Source organism: Battus philenor, unplaced genomic scaffold (assembly GCF_028537555.1).
Source record: "Battus philenor isolate CCGP_79_NKW_IND1 unplaced genomic scaffold, ilBatPhil1.0.hap1 SCAF_12, whole genome shotgun sequence".
Classification (NCBI taxonomy): domain Eukaryota; kingdom Metazoa; phylum Arthropoda; class Insecta; order Lepidoptera; family Papilionidae; genus Battus; species Battus philenor.
The window spans coordinates 2,245,695-2,267,584 of record NW_027181674.1 but is presented as its reverse complement, the minus strand read 5'-3'; the positions used below and the strand labels follow the sequence as shown (position 1 = coordinate 2,267,584).

At 32.1% G+C, this 21,890-nt stretch overlaps 1 protein-coding gene across 1 annotated transcript in view; it reads left to right on the top strand.

The window, feature by feature from the left end:
* Nucleotides 1–21,890, top strand: part of ds (dachsous cadherin-related 1) — a 394,913-nt gene that overhangs the window by 353,745 nt on the left and 19,278 nt on the right. The window contains exons 3-4 of the mRNA XM_068776750.1: nucleotides 9,225–9,408; nucleotides 11,027–11,494. Of these exons, the coding sequence (XP_068632851.1) occupies nucleotides 9,225–9,408; nucleotides 11,027–11,494 (652 nt within the window). The remainder of the gene's footprint in view (nucleotides 1–9,224; nucleotides 9,409–11,026; nucleotides 11,495–21,890) is intronic.

The window sequence follows — 21,890 nt, the reverse complement described above, 5'->3', positions numbered from 1 at the left end:
GAAGATATAAACTAAAATTACCCTGAATCGATAAATAGTTATCGAAATTTTTCAGTCATTTTTATGTCAAAATTAACTAGTCTTTTCTGGCAAGAGTATAAATAATTTCTTTAATAAAATTATTTATAAAGTTTTTTATTTAAATAAAACTTTATTTTGTTATTTCGTAATACATATCTATTGATACCATAAACTGTTCATTGTTCATCATCATTTTAGTGATAGAACGTGAACTACTGAAAATAAACCACATCCATAGATTTCTAATAGAACCTGTTAGAAACAACCTACATTCAGGGTCTTTTGACAGCCTTAAATCATGTATCGTTCTTGTGGGTCCTAGATGCTTGCCGTTTGACTTCTACTACAAAAACTTCAAGCCTTGATACTTCTTCTTCATCTCGATCCACTTCCTTCTTGTTTTGATCATAATTGTATGTCTCTAATTATTTATATTATAAAACCTTTATTATAATGAATGTAATAATTAATTCGTCGTAGCTGTTTCTGTGCATAGGTATCGCTTACAAAGGCTATACTCAAAGATATTTAATGGGGTATGTATTATAATCGCTACCATGGCAGGTGGTTTGGCTATCGCAGTATGGTATATACGCAAATGACGTTGAATATCCTCTGGACAGCTGTAAACAGTTTCTATATAATTAATGCACAAAGTGTGAATTATATAAGATTGTATCCCGGAAATCTAACCCGCTACTTAAGATCACAAGATATTTAATGGAATCAGGCGTTACCTTGCGGAAGTCCATCCTAAGTAAGAAAAGGACCAATATTTAGCCACTCCCGGACATGCAGTAGTAGTCGTGCAACAAAGTTCACCGCCCGCCAGCCCGCTGATAAATACGTATGCGGCAAACAATGCGAATCACACAACTGCCACCGCCAAATAACTCAATACGTGTTTCACCCCTCCACGGGGCATCTTCAGGAGTACACCGATTAGTGCCAAACACAGAGTCATCACAGAGACTATGTGTTTGGCACTAATCGGTGGTATTTCTATTGTTTGAACAGATTAATTTGAAAACACCATAATTAAGCAAACACGGATACATATTTCATTATTGTATCAGATATTTATTATTTCAAGGATTTCCTATTTAATCTTCTAAAATGAGAAACAGATGGAAAAATTGAGATTGGTATACTAAATCCAAGTTTAAAATTCATTATGAATTATAAATTAACATAAAATATAAAAAAATGTTTACGTCACAGAAGCTAATTGAGACGATTAAAGTTTTGTAATAAAAAATATTCCATGAACGCAATAAACCTTGGTGTCAACCAACTATCTTATTACTAAAGTAACAGATACAGTGCATGTCCATGTTGCAAATTAAAATAAAAATATCTTAAGTACTCCATTCTGCCGCCTTCGCCGTTATCAGCGACGTCATATTTCGAAAGTAGATAACAAAAATGTTCGTTAATCATTTTGCGTCTGACTGTACACGATTTATTGTTCCACTCAATATATGCAAACTATTCGTTCGTTTTAAAATAAAACACATTTAGTTTTGTTACATCAGACGGGAGAGTTTTGTTCTCATTGTTCAGTTAACTGTCAATTTGTGAACTGATTGTACGATGCCGACTGTACCGCCGTTGCATTGCGTTGAGAATAATATAGACTTGAACATTGCATTGTGTTCTCACATTGAAATACAAACTGCAGTGAAATCAGAAGCAAATTTTATAGTCTGAATTTGGATAGCAGTTTCTACAGAATGATAATTTGTATGTGAAAAATCTATAAAGAAATACATGGTAAATACTATCCAAAAATCAATATTAAATTAAGAAATGATAATATAATAAGAACAATCTTATTCAAAATTGGGATTACTACACATTAAAATTAATTATTGCATGTTATCTGTACACGCAGACTTTGTACTACCAGAAATTATTTATCTGTCGGATTTCGTAAGAAAAATAATTTTATGTAAAATATTTCAAAGAAATCTCTTTATGCACGATGATTAGTGATAGTTGTAAAAGCTTTAATGTTTTTTGCCGACAAATGAGATGACAGATGACAACATCTCTAACAAATAAATAAATACATTAAAAAAACTTTTAAGTTAAACGGTTTTTTGATACCCATATTGTGGTGGTTGTGGAAAAATATGTACCTAGTCCGCCATATTGGAACGGCATCCATCTTGAATTTTAAATTTTGACATAATCATCGTGTTTTACTAGTGTAGCCCTTTCATTTGATACCCATATTGAGGGGTTAAGGAAAAATATGTAATCCGCCATTTTGTATCGGCGGCCATCTTAGATTTATAATGTTATTGATTTTATTATATTGTATTGTCATCTAAATTAAATGTGTGTACCAAATTTCAGATCAATCTGACAACGGGAAGGTGCTTAAATTTCAGTTTCTAATTTTGACTCAAATAAATAAACAAATTCCGTACGGGTCGAACTAAATAAAACCGTTTAAAAAAATAAACTCGCATATAGAATATATTCGAAATTTAAATTTAATTTCAGAACATATAATTATAGAATGTCACTACTCTCAATAATTTTAATAAGATGTAGAATTCGAAATTCAAATTATCATTTTTGAAAGGAATACATAAACGTTCTAGAATTAATGACATTTAGTTGTCAAAAAAAAAAAAACGATGTCTTGTAGATTCCATGTACCGAAGCAATTTTTTTTATGCAACAAGGATTATTAATAAGGATTAAAACCTGATGTACCCCACATCCTCCGTTGATACGCCAACGTCCTGAGTCCAGTTCGTTAGCATAAACAATGACATTGATTTCACGTCAATCACTTAGAAGAAATACATGCAGATGCAGGGATGTACAAATTTATTTCTTCAGTACCATTTCTCTTTATTTATTTCTTGACAATTTTATTTATTTACTATTTGGCGTTATTAAAGCATATTGTTAAAGTGAAAATAAAAAAGCCTTTATTTTTGGGCTCTTATAAAATCATGGTGCATTAGGAACCCTCGTGGCCATATATATTATTGCCATGTCTAGCCTTCAACTGTTTACACTTATTAGTGCCTCCATAACGTAAGTAAGCTGTATATAATTACAAAGGCATAAAAATCTTTTAAAAAAGAGATAGAAAACAATAATAAAACAAAGCAATACATAATATTATTTATTTAAAAATTAGGTGAATTGTAAGGAAAAAATACAAGAATGTTAAATAATGCCATTCATCATCACCGCCACCATCATCACTGTTATATCAGAAGATAGACATCTTGTGCTGCCCAAATCAAGCATCTTATAAAAACTTACTTCTTCAAAGTCATGCCTTTTCAGAACTCTTTTCATGGTATACACATGGAGTTCACTAAAAATGTTTTGCGGATATTACTACGAATAATATTAAATTAAAATGAATACCTGTTACAGGTAAATCGATTATTGCAATCAAAATATATCTTTGAATTATGCCTCAATTTTCTTTTTATTCTTTACAAGCGACAAAGCCTTCGATGGTACATTCTTACCCAGAAGAAACCTATTCATTCTTGTTTTGAAATCTCCTAAGTTATAATTCTCTGGAAACAATGACACCTAGTGTCTCGGGTTAAATCTAGTAATAAAGAAAAGGACCAATATTTAGCCACTTCCGCACATGCTGTGGTAGTCGTGCAACAAAGTGCACCGCCCGCCAGCCCGCTGATAAATGCGTATGCGGCAAACAATGCGAATCACACAACCACCACCGCCAAATTACTCAACACGTGTTTCACCCCTCCACGGGGCATCTTCAGGAGTTATGTTACACCGATTAGTGCCAAACACATGAAATCAAAAAGTAAAAAAATAATTTTTAAAATTATTCTTCTTAATAATCTGAGCTTATCATTCTTTATTTAAATATTCATAGATATATGTGCCTAATTAAAACATTAAATAGATAAGATTTTAATTATAATCATTTTATTACAGTACGGAAGACATTTAGAGTTCTTTGAAATAAAGCGTCAAATACATTCCCACAAAATTAAGATCGACGTATTTGTAACAGAGGAAAAGTACACATTTAATTAATAGTTCATATTAAGTTAATGTACCGTCACTACTGTTTAATTGCATATTAACTCATACCACGATATTTAAAATTAATTAATAAAAATTAAGGAAAAAAATAATTTCTTTTTAATACCACTATTTTTGTAAGTCTAATTTGATACGGATCTTTCTTCTCCCAGGTGCGAGGCACGACAGCGTTTTATAATTATTTAAAATATTTCTTAGACAATTTTTTCTTATGGCTAAATACAGCTAAATATATGTATATAAATGTATATATATATATATATATAGAGAGAGAGAGAGAGAGAGAGAGACACAATACAATTTGAAAGTTTTATTAATTTATACATTAATTGGTATATAATTTTATTTCAAGTCGCTGCTCAAGCGCTACAGACCGTTAAATGCAAAGCATCAAAAGATTCTGGCGTAGATTTTTTCTTGAGATGATCCGGTAAGTTGAACGGAGGTATATTAAGGTTTTCACATATGGTTACGTCTTTTGGATTCGAATCGGGAGCAGTGTCTGAATAAGTGTTAAAAAGTCAGTACTTTGGAGCCGTCGCGTATGCTAGGGATTTATAAATGATATCTAATCATAAATAAGGAGATCAAGAAGAGAAATAGAAGTAACCGACTGAGCCCAGAGAATTGGAAAATTAAAATGGCAGAAGGAAAGTTATAAAGCACGCAGAATAGATGTCCGCTAGAGCCTTATGGTTCTGAAGGATAGGATATTCGCCTACAAGAACGTTGGATGCAGGCATTCTAAGCAATCTTTTGAAATGATTATGTATTGTACAATTAATAGTTTTAAGGTTACGTTCATTATTGTTATCCCTTTAAAGTTGATTAAACTTTTCCTGATAATTTAAAAGTAAAGGAAATGTCATAAAAATAAAATTATTGTTATTATACTTTTTTTATTTCATTTAAATCAAAATAACTTAAACTAAAACTTAAAGTTTCAATCATAGAGTAATAAACACGCAGAGATGCCAGTTAAATGCATAAAAGCGTTGGATGGCGCGTACCATAAAACAAGTCGTATTTCTTATTAAAATCAAGCGTTGAAATTAAAGAGGAAACAATGATAATGGTCGCTGTATATGAGACGAAAGCAATATGTATAAAGGAATAAAGACAACAACAGAATTTACGTGTAAACTGCTAATACTAACATTACCTATTCAGCATCGCATGCAATTATAATTTTTAGGTACTAATACTTAAGGGAGAGTATCGTATAAACACATTTAGCATTTGCAAGAACAACAATTTATCTTCGCACTGGACGCCGGAGCAATTAATCAGTTGGCGTTGTCATGTACAGAAATCAGCTTCGGTTACAACAGTCTTCAATAATGAGTATACAATTTTAAACGCTATTAAAATACATTAAAATCTAAATTCGTATGAAAGCAATTGCATTGAAAATACGAGAGTTTGGAGACCGTACGTGGTATTCGCTTGATAAAGAGAAAAAAATGATTTATTGCTAATTATCGACAGTGTTGCATTTTAATCTTTGTTTTTTATACCACTTAACACCTACGATGTGGCTGTCGTGTGTTTTTTACACCGAGTGCGCTAGAAAACGTTCGGATATCTCGAAAAACGTCACCCTGTATACAGTAACGAGAGAGGAAAGATTATAGATACATTTACAAAAACTTTACATCAAGACATTATTGCTATTTTAAATATAAAGTGACAAATAAGTACTGCATTTACAATCAAATACATAACAGAATCGCTTAGTACATAAAAGGTTGTCAAATATCTCCCTTCCGCTTTTTTGCTCTTTATTCAATGCTTTATAAAAAGTGTTACAGTGATCGGATTTAGTTCAAATATGCGCCGTTTTGTTCAATAATCTGTTTCCATCTAGACGGCAACTTCATAATACCCCCCTCGTAGAAGCCCCCTCCTTATTTGCGAAGAACTCGGACAGCCACTTTTCACAAACCTCTTTTGAGTTCAACTTTACACCACCAAGGGCGTTCGCCATGGACAGGAACAGGTGGTAATCACTATATTTACACAAAATTGCCAAATCTCTAGTGGGAACCTTTTAGAGTTTATAGGACTGCAGGTTCCTTGGCATTTGCCTCGATGCCACATGAAAGCGATCATGCGTCGGCTCCTTTCTCGGACAAACTTACACTTTCATATCTCACGAATGTGTAGTTCTTATCACAGAATATTTTAACAATTTCTTGCCATCTACAACCTTCGCGGCTCTTATCATCTTTAGAAACCTTCTTAATAGTTCACTTAAGCACACAGCCTTAAATAAGATTGTGCGCAGGAGTAAAAATTTTCAAGTAAGCTAAATATTTTCTCTTACATGCGATCACTTCTCTCTTCATTTGTTTTCATATGGTCTGATGTTTCTTTCTATAATGTTGTACATAGTAAACTTTAAATGTTATGTCACCTATAAGGTAACACGATAGAACAATAATTTATATGGAAACATTTAATGTATATTCAACTGAAGTATAGTACTGATGTACCAAAACAAGTAAGTAAAAAAGGTACAGCTTAAAGGATCCTTAATGTTTAAAATATAAGTACACATTGCAAATACGTTGAAGGTGTATAAGAGAGAATAGAGTCACATTAAAGCCTTGAAAGTAGAGAAGTCTAAAGATATATCATTACTATCAAGGAATTAGCACTGCAGGGGTTCTGAAGAAATATTTCTAAATGTATTTCAAATGCTTAAAATTAATTTCTACTTTGTTAATGTGATATAGACAAAACGTATTTGCGATATATAGATACAAAAAATATCCACGATTACCTCCTCTTCCCTTCTGATACATAATGATATAGATCTTTGTCGTTTCTGAACATAGATATAACTATGATCATCAAGTGATTCGATCAATATAAATTAAGTAATCAAGTTAAGCTAACAAGTGATATTTACTTGGATAAGTGATAGAAGTATGTCCTTTTCTGTTGATAGTAAAACGGTATATCACGACAGATCATAATTTTGCAACCATCGTGTGCATAAATAGAATTTAAAAAGTTCCAATGAAAATTAAATCGATATAAGCAATCTACTACAAGGCAGAATGAAAAGGTTGATAATTGTAAACTATATTTCTAGTTTTATTAATCAATCGTACAATTTGAGAAGCATATTGTCAAATATAATAGTTATAAATTGATTGCTGTTACAGCAAAATCAATTTTAACTTATTATGATAAGGTTCAAGATCATCTGAATATCTATATACAATGAACAAATATCCAAGTGACTTTTGCAAATAACCGTACACATTTAACAATAAAGCACGGCTACCGTTAACTATTACATCAGAGTGTAAGAAGCAAAATACCAATGGCCGATTAAAACTAATAAATATCGCCGTCATAACGAGAAGGACCCCACAACTACTTGATTAGTACGTTTTGAGTTAATCGATTCTAATTATTCAAGATCCTTATCTTCACTGCTTAACAGTCTGTAGAAAGTTTGTGGGGACGGACTTGATATCTTGTTCTGTTAGGTATATTTCCTGTTTTGTTAAGTCCTCGTATAAATTCAAGTTTTAACTATAGATTAACTTCGCTTAGATGATTTAAACGTATATTGTGCTTAGTCGCTTCTACAGATATTTAATATTTTTATGTTCTTTGAATATATACTTCTTTAATATTTTGTGGTACTTTCAGAATAAATAAAACAATATTCAATAACTACTAATTTACTAAGTTTTTTGATTTGTTATTTAATTTACAAATAATATCAAAATTACACTGAACGTTATATATCTTAAAAAATAGTTTAGTAAGTCCAATTATCACATTCATACTCATTAAATCTCACTTATATTTATTAATTACATTATTATTATTTAGCCTTGATTTTATTCCATATAAAAAGAATTTTAACATCTACTTAAATGTCTCCCCCGCAGTACTGACTTTACTCACTCCTTCGCAATACGATCTACTCTTCTCTGGAACGCACTCTTCTTCGATATTGGGATGATCAGAAATCTTTGCCTAATTAAAAGCGAAGGTTCCAAAGCTTGCTTGACAAGCTGACGGGATCATCACGCTAGTTGGATTTTATAACCTATTATGTTCACTATATATACACATTATATATATACATATATATAAGGTGTTTTATGTGATTATTTTTTCTTCTTCTTGTGTTTTATGATATTAACTTGTTTTAACTACCTTTATTAATTTATCACTTATTTAATTTATCACCACCCATATGGTTAAATAGCAGTGAAGCAGTGAATGAAGAATACCTTTGGCATTAAGTTTTCCGTTATACATAACATGTATCAAGTGTTTAAGTAAATAATTCACATTTCAAATCTAAGTTAGCCATGTTAGTATAATTAACTTATACGTCTAATGTTAGTATGGTTAGTTTTTACTTCTATGTGTATACCATTTGGCTGAAGGCCACCTCTTTCACTTTCCAGAGTTCTCTGTTTTTAATAAGTCAAGTTGTGCCCAGCCGTTGCAACAATATCACCAGCCTACCATTGTGCTGTTCTATCGACATTTATTTTTCAACAAGTTACTTTTAGGGTCCGCCTTTTGTCTTTAATCCTCGAGATATAACCAGCCCATATTAATTTTAAAGTCTTTGTTAAAGCATCGGTTATTTTAAGATCTTTCTTCAAAGTTTCTGACCTTATTTTATGTACCTTCTTGATTTTGTATATACTTCTCTCCGTTAATCTCTGCGTTGCCTTATTTTTTATGTAATAAAGCTAGCCAGAAGATAGGTATCAAATCAAAAATAATAATATATTGATGAAATCCAAACTAAGCAACTTCAGTGTTTTATCATCTATAGTCATGAAGCTGTGAATGCTCGCTTGTTAACATCTTATATCAATGAAGGTACAAAAAGCAAGAAAAGAAACATGTTTAATTTAACATTTTTATATAGATATTATGTTCAAATTAGTTTTAATGTTACAAATGATACATATGATATTTTAAGATATATTCTGTGTTTCTGGTTGTAATTTTATTTTTGTTATCTGTTGATTTTTCTTTAATTGACGTTATTGCAAAGTTTTTATTGAATTCTTCTTCTTGATTTACTTCCGTATTTTCTTTCTGTTAATTTGCAACAAAATAAGTAAGTAATTATTTTGTGTATTTTACAGATGTCGGCCATAGATCCGGACTGCGGTGTGAACGCCATCGTGAACTATACTCTACCAGAGCAGACTGTCCTAGCGAGGGCTCAGTTCTCCATCAAACCTGATACCGGAGAGCTTTGTGTTGCAGCGCCCCTGGATCATGAAGTCAACAGTGACTTTGAATTTCCAGTAATAGCCACAGATAGAGGTAAATATATACAGTTTTAAAAATATATATAGCAACTTATTGATCATCATCAAACTGAGATTTCAACGTTTTTATACCAATAACATTTTAATACTGAATAGAAAGCTATTGTTATATAAAGGTCGTTAGATGACACTGGAAGCAGGGCGTTTCCAACTGGTTCTATTTGATATCTATAGCCTTATACCTGTGTTCATCACTGAATGTTCTAGGGCTGAAATTATTTTGATGATATTGATAATTGAGAGTATTATATCGTCAACTATGGTAGCAACAAAAATATTAAGAGTTCTTGAATATTAAAGAAGTTACTTTTATAATATTAGTGCTATTTTTTGAAAATAAGTTGCTCAGTTGCTGTGTGAATATAAACTTTAATTTTAGATACATAAAGTAGCAATTCGTTAACTAATATTCTTTGATTAAGACGTTTTCTGTTTATTCGCTTAACTCTTTATTGTTTCTTAACAATATAGTACAGTAAAATAGGCCAAAAAGCAAATACAAATACGGATAAGAGTATCAATGTAAAAAGACGATTTCTTTTCAATTAAAATTTAATCAATATAAAATTGTATTCGTTTACCAAGAATAATTAGAAAGGGTGATAATAAAGTAATAAAAGAAGTTGTTTATTAATAATACAATACGGTGAACATCATAATATAAACTATTTAACTTACTAAACATATGTAAAATATTATATAGTAACAAAACTAAAGGAGAGGGTAATTTAACACTAGCCTGAAACACTAGTCTCTTACGAACAGTGCAAAAAGAATAATGTTAAAATGATATACAAGCCACGCATAAAGGCATAAAAGAAGAAATGGTAAAATAATACAGACAGGTGGAAGCATTGCAAACTATAAATCCATATGCAGAGTTACAAAAATAAAACGAGCCGGCGATGCGCGGACGGGAATAAATTCCAAAGGCGTCCGTCGCCTGTTGTCTCCACCGCCCAACTGATTTATGAGGCGCGAACCATCCAACTATTACATATTTCGAGTTTTTATTTACCCCAAACTCATGCCACCGGCTAAACCGTCCTGAGAAAGGAAATTTCGTTGATTCCTTTCAGTTGGTTAGCCGACGACTTAATTTTAAGAAATCGTCCCAAGCTTTACTCTCAACGTTTACCTGTCAACAAGACCGACGTCTGTATTAGACATTAACTCAAAAAAGATTTGAAAATGGAATTTAAAAAATTCTCTAATTTGATATACCTTTAAATCAAACGACCCAGTTGACTTTAGACAAGTAAGAAACAATATCTTATTACAAGGTTGCTCCAATAGCAATAAATTTTCGAGAATTCGCCTTTACTCTTACAAGCTAAGGATTCACGTTAATCAGTAAAATGCATTCCGTTTCCTTGTTTCTGTCACAGTGAAATGTAAAGTCGCATTGCAATTGGAACTGGTTTGTTCGTTTCGCATTAAAAGAATACGCATCAATTAAATTATTACTAACGACCGGTGCTGGAATAAATATCTTGCTGGATATACGCGGCGAAAACGCATCGACATCAGCATAAATCAAGCAGCTGTCAATTAAACATAACATTACAACAATACACAAACAATCAAGGTACCAATTATTTATATGTTCGCAGGGGGGCTGTCCACGACTGCAATGGTGAAGATCCAACTTCTCGATATCAACGACAACGTTCCAGCGTTTACTGTTAAAGATTACAACGTATCATTAAAAGAAGGAAGGGTATCTTCGAATGAACCTATTGTAGCCGTTACAGCAACGGACACTGATTCAGGCAGATTTGGTACAGTTACATACAGAATAGTAAACGGGAATGATAATGACGTGTTCAGAATAGATAGGAGTACAGGTGAAATATTTGTGATAAAACCAGCTTTGATACAATCGAATGGGAAATTTGATTTAGAAATATCGGCGACGGACGGCGGCGGTCTCACCTCGCCCCAGGGTGCCGTCGTACATGTCAATGTTATGCCAACCGGTGTGGGATCGGCGCTCTTCGATAAGCCACGATACAATTTCCGAGTCAGGGAAGATGTGAGAAGTGGAACGATCGTTGGAAACTTGAAAGCAACTGCTGGAGGTAAGATTTACTCCTAACCTAACTCTAAGATTTAATCCTTAACCTAAGTAACCAAATAGATTTTTACAATAACTGATAAGTATAAAATGCATTCCTGACTATGTATACATTGCAAAAACAAAAAAATAAAACAAAAAATCTAATTTCATACATTACAAATAAATAAATATGAATATATATGAATCAATATATTTTTAAGCAAATCTAAATTGGAGTTAGAAATGTCGATATCAACAAGTCTTTAATAATAATATTAGGTAGTCTAATGCAACCTTATTACGAGATGGCAGACACATGTATTATTTTTACAAAATTATAAAACAAGATTTTAACTTTGCAAACAGTGTAGTTTGTTAATAAAATTACGAAAAATACAAATAAATCGGTGTATGTAATAGGCAGTGATAGTTCAGCGGTAGAGGTTTGAGATTTGCGATCGTAGGTCGCGGATTCGATTCCCGGGATACAATTTGAAATACTTCACATCTTGTGCATTAATTATACAGGATTTCCACTGCATACAAACAAGTTTCCGGAGGATACGTAGCAGCGTTCTCTTCATACCATTTCATGCTGTGATCGCCAAGTCGTCTGCCAATTGTGGCGATTATGGTATATCCCCATAAATATTTTTGGGGGAGGCATAACCTTGCAGTGGGCGTATATTATCGTTTCTAAGTATATCACACGGTCTGACCAAAAAATTTATATCTTTATTTAAAAATAAACTATCTTAACTAAGTAATCTAAGACATTTAAGACTTAATTTTATGACTATTAAAGGAACCTCGTAAATCTCGATAGAAGTATTTAGAAATTATGTTGGTAAAACGTGAACATTACATTACCTAAAGAATGTTACATATGTTACTTTCATCCAAACGCATTTCAAATAAAACAATGTAAATATCATATAAAGTAGCTAGAAATAATGATGTCGAATGAATACAGCTTCTAAATATTTTCCAATAGCATTCCAGAGATAAAAAGGCCTGTTCACGAACAAACAAATAAACGTTTAAGATTTCATACAAAGAAAGTCACTTAGAGACAGTCGGAGTAAATATGAATGTAAGAGAGATTCAAACTACCGTTCAATCGGAATACGTTATAGCTTCATTTCACTTTAACAAACTTATTGAAATCGTGCAAAGATAATACAGTTATAAATTGAAAGCTACAGCGATACGGATATACATATATTATAGTAATATCTTTGTTATATTTACAAATTATAAAAAACATAGTTGATTCGAAAAACGTGCAATATCTTAAAGGAGTCAATTTATAGAGTATTTGCTATCCAAAACTTAATATTTTCAGAAATAATAAATTACGTAATGATAGTAAAGTATGAAAAAGCGTTTTAAAAATTCGGATTAGTACATATTAAATTTAATTATTATTAAGTATCTGTTCCATCAGATTTTGTACTATAATATAATAAATTATTGATCTGGCAGAAACAAAAAATATGTTATATATTCCTGAACTATATATATTGGGGGTACCGGAAAGTAATGTCGGGTTCTTAAGTTAAATTCACACGACTAGCATACATTTTTAACAAGCTATTATTTCAAATCAAAAATATCTTCACCTTCTTTAACAAACTTTGCCATGTAGTGTATTATATATATATATATATATATATATATATATATATATATATATATATATATATATATATATATATATATATATATATATATATATATATATATATATATATATACATATATGGGAACGGAACGTAAGAGTGAAGAAAGTGAGCAATTGATTGATGAATGAATGAAGAATGGCATTCGCTGGGAAGATGGCGATAGGCCGGTTGGTATCAACTATGTAAGAAGTGAAAAATTAAAGTGTTTCAAAAATATCTAAAAACATCTATTATTCGCCTGCTTGATTCACTTCCACACACACACACACATATATATATATATATATATATATATATATATATATATATATATATATATATTTCGTCTACAGTATGTACTAAACATTCACTAACTTAAATCGTTAAATATTTCAAACTAAATTAAAACCAACTAAATATTATAATTTTTAAAGACGCCCTAACAATGTCCGGTTTTTAAAATTACGGTTAGTGCTGCCACTCCTTCATACCTACTCCATATTACTATCCTCAGGTTGTTCGCCTGTATCTGTGCGGTTGTTGCCGATTATTCCTCATAGATGAATCTTACAATCGCATCTTGAGTCTCACCTGAAATACACGAATTAGTTCGTCTGACTGGGTGTTTGTTTTTCAACAACCTGAACCCATCACTATCACACAAACCATCAAAAATTTGTCAGTCTTATACAATAAAAAATATATATTTCAAACAGCTTTTCAGAGAACATATGACAGCTTCATTGACCATAACATGTTATTTTTTTGTAATAAATTAATGTATGATATCACCAAGAGACAAACAATTTTTTTATAGCCTTAGTTAATTAAGAAATGCAGTAATCAAAAAGCCGGTAATATGTTAATCATTATAATATATCATAGATATCGTATGTTAATTAATATATTGAATTAAATAAGTATAAAATAATCATACAGGCATAATAGTACAGGTCTAGCGGTCTTTTCCTTAATGCGATTCAGTCGTGACTTCGTAATGTAAGTGCAAATGACGATTTTATACAGAAGCAATGGAGTATAACACCTAACCCGCCACCGCCTGTTGTTTGCACCAAGTGTCAATAGTTGATATCTATTCACAAGTATGTAATCGCCTATTGTCTCGGACGAGATCACGAAGACGTTGTGAGCAACTATTGTACGACTTCCATTCCACCTCGTTTATAGCTCGCTTTATATATGCTCCATACTTCACAATCAATGTACGTGTATTTCGATTTGTAATCGTTTATGTAGATTAACTTTAAGAATTTATCAATGTCTATATCTGGTGTTGAATCGATCTTATTGTGTCTATCTAGATATAAAAGGTTTTAAGAGAAGAAGTTATGTGTAATTTGTAAGTAAAAAGGTTCTGCACCTATTTCCAATTAACCTATGTATAGTGATCACTCAGAAATATATTACATAAACTATTTTTTCTATTGGAATGATACAAAATAATAATAACTTGCAGTACAAATTCTGCAGAGAGACAATAATTAATTTTAATACGTCTTAATCTGAATTAAAATACGATTTTCTTTACTTATCACTACTATATTTATTTATTTTTAAAGAGTGTACCATAAAATAATTGACAGAAAATAATCTAGTATCTATTCAAATCTTTATCGCTTTTACACTTAAATCCAATCACCCTGTACTCGATGAACTGTTACTATTCTTTATTCTTTAGGTGTACAAATAATCGAAATTACTATAGTAGTTCCAAATTTAAATTTTAAATCTTCATTCCAAATACAAAATATATATCGATTATATCTCACAGATGTATGAATCTTGCATGTTTGGCGTGAATAAAAGTAGGATCAATCGCGTTTGAATCTTCCTTATTAATTGACCAGATTTGCAGAGAGATACACGTCATAAATGGCTGCCTTCGGAAATAAAGACAGACTCGAAACACTGTAATACAAACTTTAAATTCTGTTTTTGTGAAATTTCACAGATTATCGTGTTGCGTATAAAAAGCAACAACTGAACTGTTGTACAGAACAGTGGTACGCAACCTTTTCTCATTTACGGCACACTAAAATCTTATCTAGAATTTCGTAGCACACCGGGACCTAAATTCGAGAGACAAGGATAAAACATGTGCATTGAAATTGTAAAATTTCAATTTTTTTAATTTTTACAGCGGCACATTTATATGCGACCAACGACATACTGATTGCGAAGCATTGGTATAGAATATTGTTCTATCGTTAATCCTTTTTTGAATTTTCATAAGCATCATATCCATATCAGCATAGAAGCCTACATCAAGGCATAAGCCTCTTTCAAAGATCGCCACTATGATAGGTCCGCTGACCACATCCAGGTTTACCTGATGGAAGGTCTGACCACAGCGCGTCAACCTGCTCATGGTCGCCGCTTGAAAACTTTCCGGCCCCACTGGTTATCGGTTAGATAAAGATAAAAAAAAACTTTTAATACAACCATATGTGCCATAGAAGAAGGAAGAACCTCCACAACAACTAAATCTTTTAACAAAGTTTATCACATATTTATACATATACACTTGATCATGCACATGCAAGTCCCGCAAGATTAGAATTCTTCTATCTTTTAATTTTTGATTTATAAGCAACCTACATTATAAATCTAAAGATTTGATTATTTATCTGTGCAACAAAAATGGTGTGACTATCAGACTCTGTTGCCTGGTAACTTTTTCTTACAATTCATTTATGTGTTTAAATCAAATATTCCATTTATTAAACATGATGTATACCCCGACATTACCGTTAGAATCTAATCATTTAGCAATCTTCAGCATTGACATTAGATACGATTATAATTTCATAGATTCATTGGAACATCGTTGATAAATCAAAATAAAGTCAATAAACTATATTCGCTATCTCACTTGAAGCGGTGCGTTGTTCCACTAATATTTATTCTATTTCGCCTTCTATTACACCGCACGCATCTATTTGTACAAAGTACTCAAGATTAAATGACAATAAGTAGCCTAATATTAATATTAAGCCTTATAGGAAAGCTCAGTGTCACCCAAAGAGCTATGGATGGGAATATGCACATTTCGCTGCGAGATCGAATCATAAATAATGAGATCCGTAGAAGTACGAAGACCACCGATGTAGAATAATTGTTTAATGGAATCAGGCGTTACCTTGCGGAAGTCCCTAAGTAAGAAAAGAACCAATATTTAGCAATTTTCTTCGCACATGCAGTGGTAGTCGTGCAACAAAGTGCACCGCCCGCCAGCCCGCTGATAAATGCGTATGCGGCAATGCACATGCATAATGCGAATTACACCGTCAAATCACTTAACACGTGTTTCACCCCTTCACGGGGCATCTTCAGGAGTTATGTTACACCGATTAGTGCCAAATAAAGAGACTCTGTGACGGTAGCAGTTATGTAATTCGCATTGTTTGCCGCATACGCATTTATCACCGGGCTGGTGGGCGGTGCACTTTGTTGCACGACTACCACTGCATGTGCGAAAGTGGCTAATTATTGGTCCTTTGCTTACGTATAATAATTGCTCGTCTGAAATGGCAGTTGGTGAGGTAAATCGCTCGTGCGACCGATGGCCGAATGGTTCTCGAGTAGCGACAACGAATAGATAGACGCAGCGTGAATAGGCCCCCACTAGGAGGACCCAGGCAGCGCAGGACCAGTCTTGGTATCGATCTTTGGAATAGGTTTATGCCTTGCAATGGGCATTCATCGGCTGAAATGAAGATGTAGAAGAAAATACGCATATTGATAGTTTCATAAATATTTTGGATTGTTGAGTAAATATATCATTCGATAGTAAAGACCACTAAAAAAGTTACAGCTGACAACAAATTTGAAATCTTCTAGAATTAAAATTTTAAAAATAGCATAGAACTTTAAATATCGAATACGATCTAAAAATTATGCACATCAACGTCGTAAAATCGTTAAATACAAAATCATTCAAGTCGTTTGCATTAAAACTCGCGTCTCGTTATTAAATTAGCCTTATAATTTATCCGGTCAGGTGGTAAATGTGCGACAAATAGATGCAAGGTCGGCTCGATCGTCGACGCGTTTAATGTGCGCATGCGTGTAAAATATTTGTATATATACATATATATTTGTACACATGTGTATATGGAGTTTAAATCTTCTTGAATAAGACAACACGTCCAAACTGATCTCTAGTTTCATTCAAGAATTATTTCTTTTATATATTCTAAATTTAAACTGTGTTAATTTTGTATATATGTACATATATGTATTTATAGAAAATTCATGATAGTTTTTATTTAAGAGACCTATTCCTTGTTATTATGTATATTAGGGGAAACGGTAAATAATGTCGCTTTATTAAGTTAAATTCACACGACTACATTTTTATCAAGTTTTTAATTTTATTCAAAATATATTCACCTTTGTTATCAACAACCTTTTGCCATCTTATATACAAGAACAATGCTGGAGTGGTAAAAATCAATTGGTTTTTCTTTATAATATTTCAACAGAAACGACATTATTTTCCGGTTCCCCTAATATATTATTTATTGGTTAACATTAATTTTGTTTCCGCTTATATATACAGGACATGTGTCTGGATACAGACCGCTTCTAGATAGGTATTCTACAGCTTAAATGATGATCATGATGAAGTGTGATGAAGTATAATTCAGCATATATAAAATTGAAAAATCCTCATCTTGAGTCAAGAATTCCGTGTATCAGTGCATGTATTTGGGTAGTCCGCGATTGGTATGACGAAAGCAGAGGTTCGAATTTTAAATTGAAAATTAAAAAAAAAGAGATAGTAGGCGTTGACAGTGTAACAGGCGGCTGTTTCGTACTGCTTCACGTTTATTCTGTTGCAAGCTGCCGCTCTCTAAATCACTGAATTGCAAACTCCACCGTTATAGCACATCGAGGCACTTGTCTGTGAGAATTCCGCTATCGCAGCGCCATTGTTGAGACCGCTACGGGCCAAGATTCATAGTTCGTACGCATTATATATTGTTTCGCTTTGAAATGGACCACACCGTTGATGTCTGTACCGTCTCCATTTACCTCCCAACTGGAATCATCATCATTTTCAAACATGGAATATTAATTTTACGTGTAAATATCAAACCTCCTTTTCTCCGCTTAAAATGCAGCATCGAAAATTCTAGAATTTTTAACGTCGGATCGACCAAGAAATGCCTATGTTATTTTTATTCGTTTTGTTCAATATATATACATACAAATATATTAGGAATGTCTGTTTGCTATATCAAAATAACCGCTTATAACTACATGCTTATGAATATATACGGTACATATATCAAAATTACGTTTTTAAAATTTTTTGTCTGTCTGTTTGTTACGGCTAATCTCTTAAACTGCTGGACCGATTTCGACGAGACATACTGGTAGGTAGCTGATGTAACAATGAGTAACTTAGTCCACTTTTGATTTAGAAAGTTTTAAAAAAACACTTTCATGTCACAAAGTGTGAAATAAAACTAAGATATAAGTACGATGAATATATATATGTGTAACAAATTAATTATAAAATATTAATAACATCGATTTAATAATAAAAAAATAATTATAATTTGAAATAAATGTATATTTGAAATTCAAGTACAGCTGCACATATATATGATACAACCTGATAAGTGATAAAAATTGTTAATGTTTTTAAGAATAAAAAAATCCCAACTTAGTTTACGTCTCAGGGAGACCTGTGTTGAGCAGTTAACTTCTTATGTCTACTACTAGTTCTAGCATATACTGGTTTATCACGGATATCAATCTCAACCCAAGTATTTTCTTTACATACGGCATCCACAAAACAAGTCTAAAAAGTACAGATTATTATTTATGTCCAGCGGTAGATCACGAGTTCGATTCCCGGAATGCAATGTTATATAAGTCACACTGTGGATTAATTATACAGGATTTCCACTGCTTAAAAGTTCCAGAAGTTTGGCAACTGCGTTCTTTTTATACCAGACAATGTAGAGAATAATAGAAGATACAGAAAAATAACTTTTGAAGAGTCATATATTTAAGATAGGGGAACAAAAAGAAGCGGCGTCTTCTGTATACCATAATACCACACTACGATCTCCAAACCACCTGACCAGCGATTATAGTATATCCTCCATAGATATCTTTTGGAGGCCTATGAATGACAGTAGGCACATATCGGATGAAAATAAAAAAAAAATTATATATACCCCATATTTAACTCAATATAATTAAAGTCAAAGAAAATAGAACACAGAAATAAACTTTTTTTTAAATTAATTGTAATTTTTAATAGTTAATACTTAGCTCTAAACTATGGAGAAGGCTTCTGCGTTATCTTATCTAAAAGCTTCGACTATAATTCACTGTTATCTAACATATATGACAATTCCTGTACCCACCGGAAGGAGTTGCTGTCGTCTTGTTGGTAATTTATTGTAATAAAACACTTGCTGTTTAGTATAAATCTTTCTTTAAGTAAATCTAAGTGGTTTTAGTTCGTACTGTTTTATTTAATAAATAAATTTTCAGCCGGTACATAAGTGAGGCGGTAATAAAAAGGGCAATGTTGCAAATCATATCTCTTTGCAATAGGAAAATGCCGATTTGAAATTTAAAAGGGAATGTATCTGTATTGTGTAGTACAAGGTATGGGCGGTAAGCGATTTTCAACACAACTGCATGAGTCAATTAATGTTACATAGAAGTAGTTCGGAATCATGGCTTCTTCTTTCTTTTTTTCAGTCGATAGAGTTCCGAAGATCGACGCTACCTTGACTATGTCATTAATCTATGTAGTGGGGGGGGGGTACCCAGGCCGCATCTACTGACTTGTGGTCACCGCTCGAGAAGCGAATCGCGACTTTTGCACATCGATGTGATCCACCCAGTGCTATTAATAACTCTAGAACATAAAAATAAAAATAAATGCTTATAAGGCACAGACAATAGGCATGGTAGTGCCTATGCAACACTTATAATAATTATCAATTCTTAACAAAGTTTGATTGATATTATTAAGGTTTTATAATTTAAACATCCTGTACATTTTTAATTACACAAATTCAGTTAATACTAATCATATTAAATTTCTTTAAACGTCTAAAATATCTAAAATTCATACTTAATACTTAAGAGTTTATTTATTAAATAAATTAAAATATTAGGTAATAAATAGTTATATTGGTGATTATTGGTTATATGTTTAAAAACATAAATGGGGTGTCGATTAATATGTGGTTTTATATGCAATGGTCTTGGAAATAATTTAAAACGGAGATTCATATTAATATATTAAAATAAATTATTGTTTAATATATGTCCCTGCAGAGTATTTACTGTCAAAATATGAAAGCCTGTTGCATACTTATAGAAAAAAATAATGTTAGTAATTTCAGAGAAATCACTATAAACAGAGTGATTGCAGGAATGAAAGCTTTAGTTTTTTTATCTGATGAATAAGCTATAAATTTACTGTGTATATTACAATATAAAATGTTTACAAATTATACATAATACGCTGAAATCTTATGACTTACGTTTTAAAATTAGTCAGTCCAACCAATCGCGGGCTTAATTAGAAAGAGCACAATAATATTTAAGCCCAATGTTCAAACGCACGCCCCCAACGGATTTATGAGCTATTCGCCCGGAGATAAACATTCATTAATTAAAAAAAATATATCATTTAATGTACGTTTAGACGAATGTCTTGCATTTGAACTCGCATCATAAATTCGACAAGTTTTCCGCGCCGCGATGCCTTTGAAACCTTTTACGTAATTTTCTACGCATATACTTAATTTATTTAAACTAAGAGATTTTGACATAGATAACTCTGAAGATATCTCTTTAGGAACATTTTGTAGTTTTAAATTTTATAATAATAAATTACACCACAATAATATAAATTTTGCTATAAGAAATCCCATTAACAAGTTAATTAAACAAAAATTATTTTAAAGTAATAATAAAACTTACGAATGAATAACTTTATGGCTACATTAAGAATATTATAAAAATTATCACAAAAATACATCTAAGTTTATTTTATGGACTCTTCACACATCGGGGCGTGTTTGAAGCTCTCTTACCTTCAAGGTTATTATTCTATTATGGGGTGGTTTAATCTGATTTTAGTTTCTATAGAACTACTACTTCCGAACAAATAGGCTCTATGAGACCATACTTACCTCTTGCAGAAGACACTAATAAATTTATTAAGATAAACAAGCCATTGCTAAGGCAATATTACATCGAACTTCCACCAACTGATATCATCACTTGCAATTTCGCTTACATTCGTTACCAGCAAGGGATAACTTCCCAATCCCATAAGAGAGAAAGAATCTTAAAAGTAAAGACGCGCTTGAACTATGCGCATATTACTTCTCGGCCTTTCCACACTCCTTTTACAGTAAAATACTTCCCGTTTCCTAACCTTTCCAGACGATTTGGTTTTTGGCTGCCATCGAAGTTATGGAGGGCGGCGCATCTAAAAATTGGTACTTCTCTCCCTCGACTACTTTGCAGATATTCGCTAAACTGGGGGTCGTGTACCAGTAAGCGCAGTGTAAACGACCAAAAATTGAACAACCGATCTTCTTAAAGTCGAAAAACACTAGATGCAAGTCTATGTCCAGCTGTGGGCGACGGGTGAAATGAGGATGACGATCAAAGAGACATTACCTTTACAGTACGGGTTAAATCTAGAAAAACTATATCAAAGATATATAACTTTACTTTAAA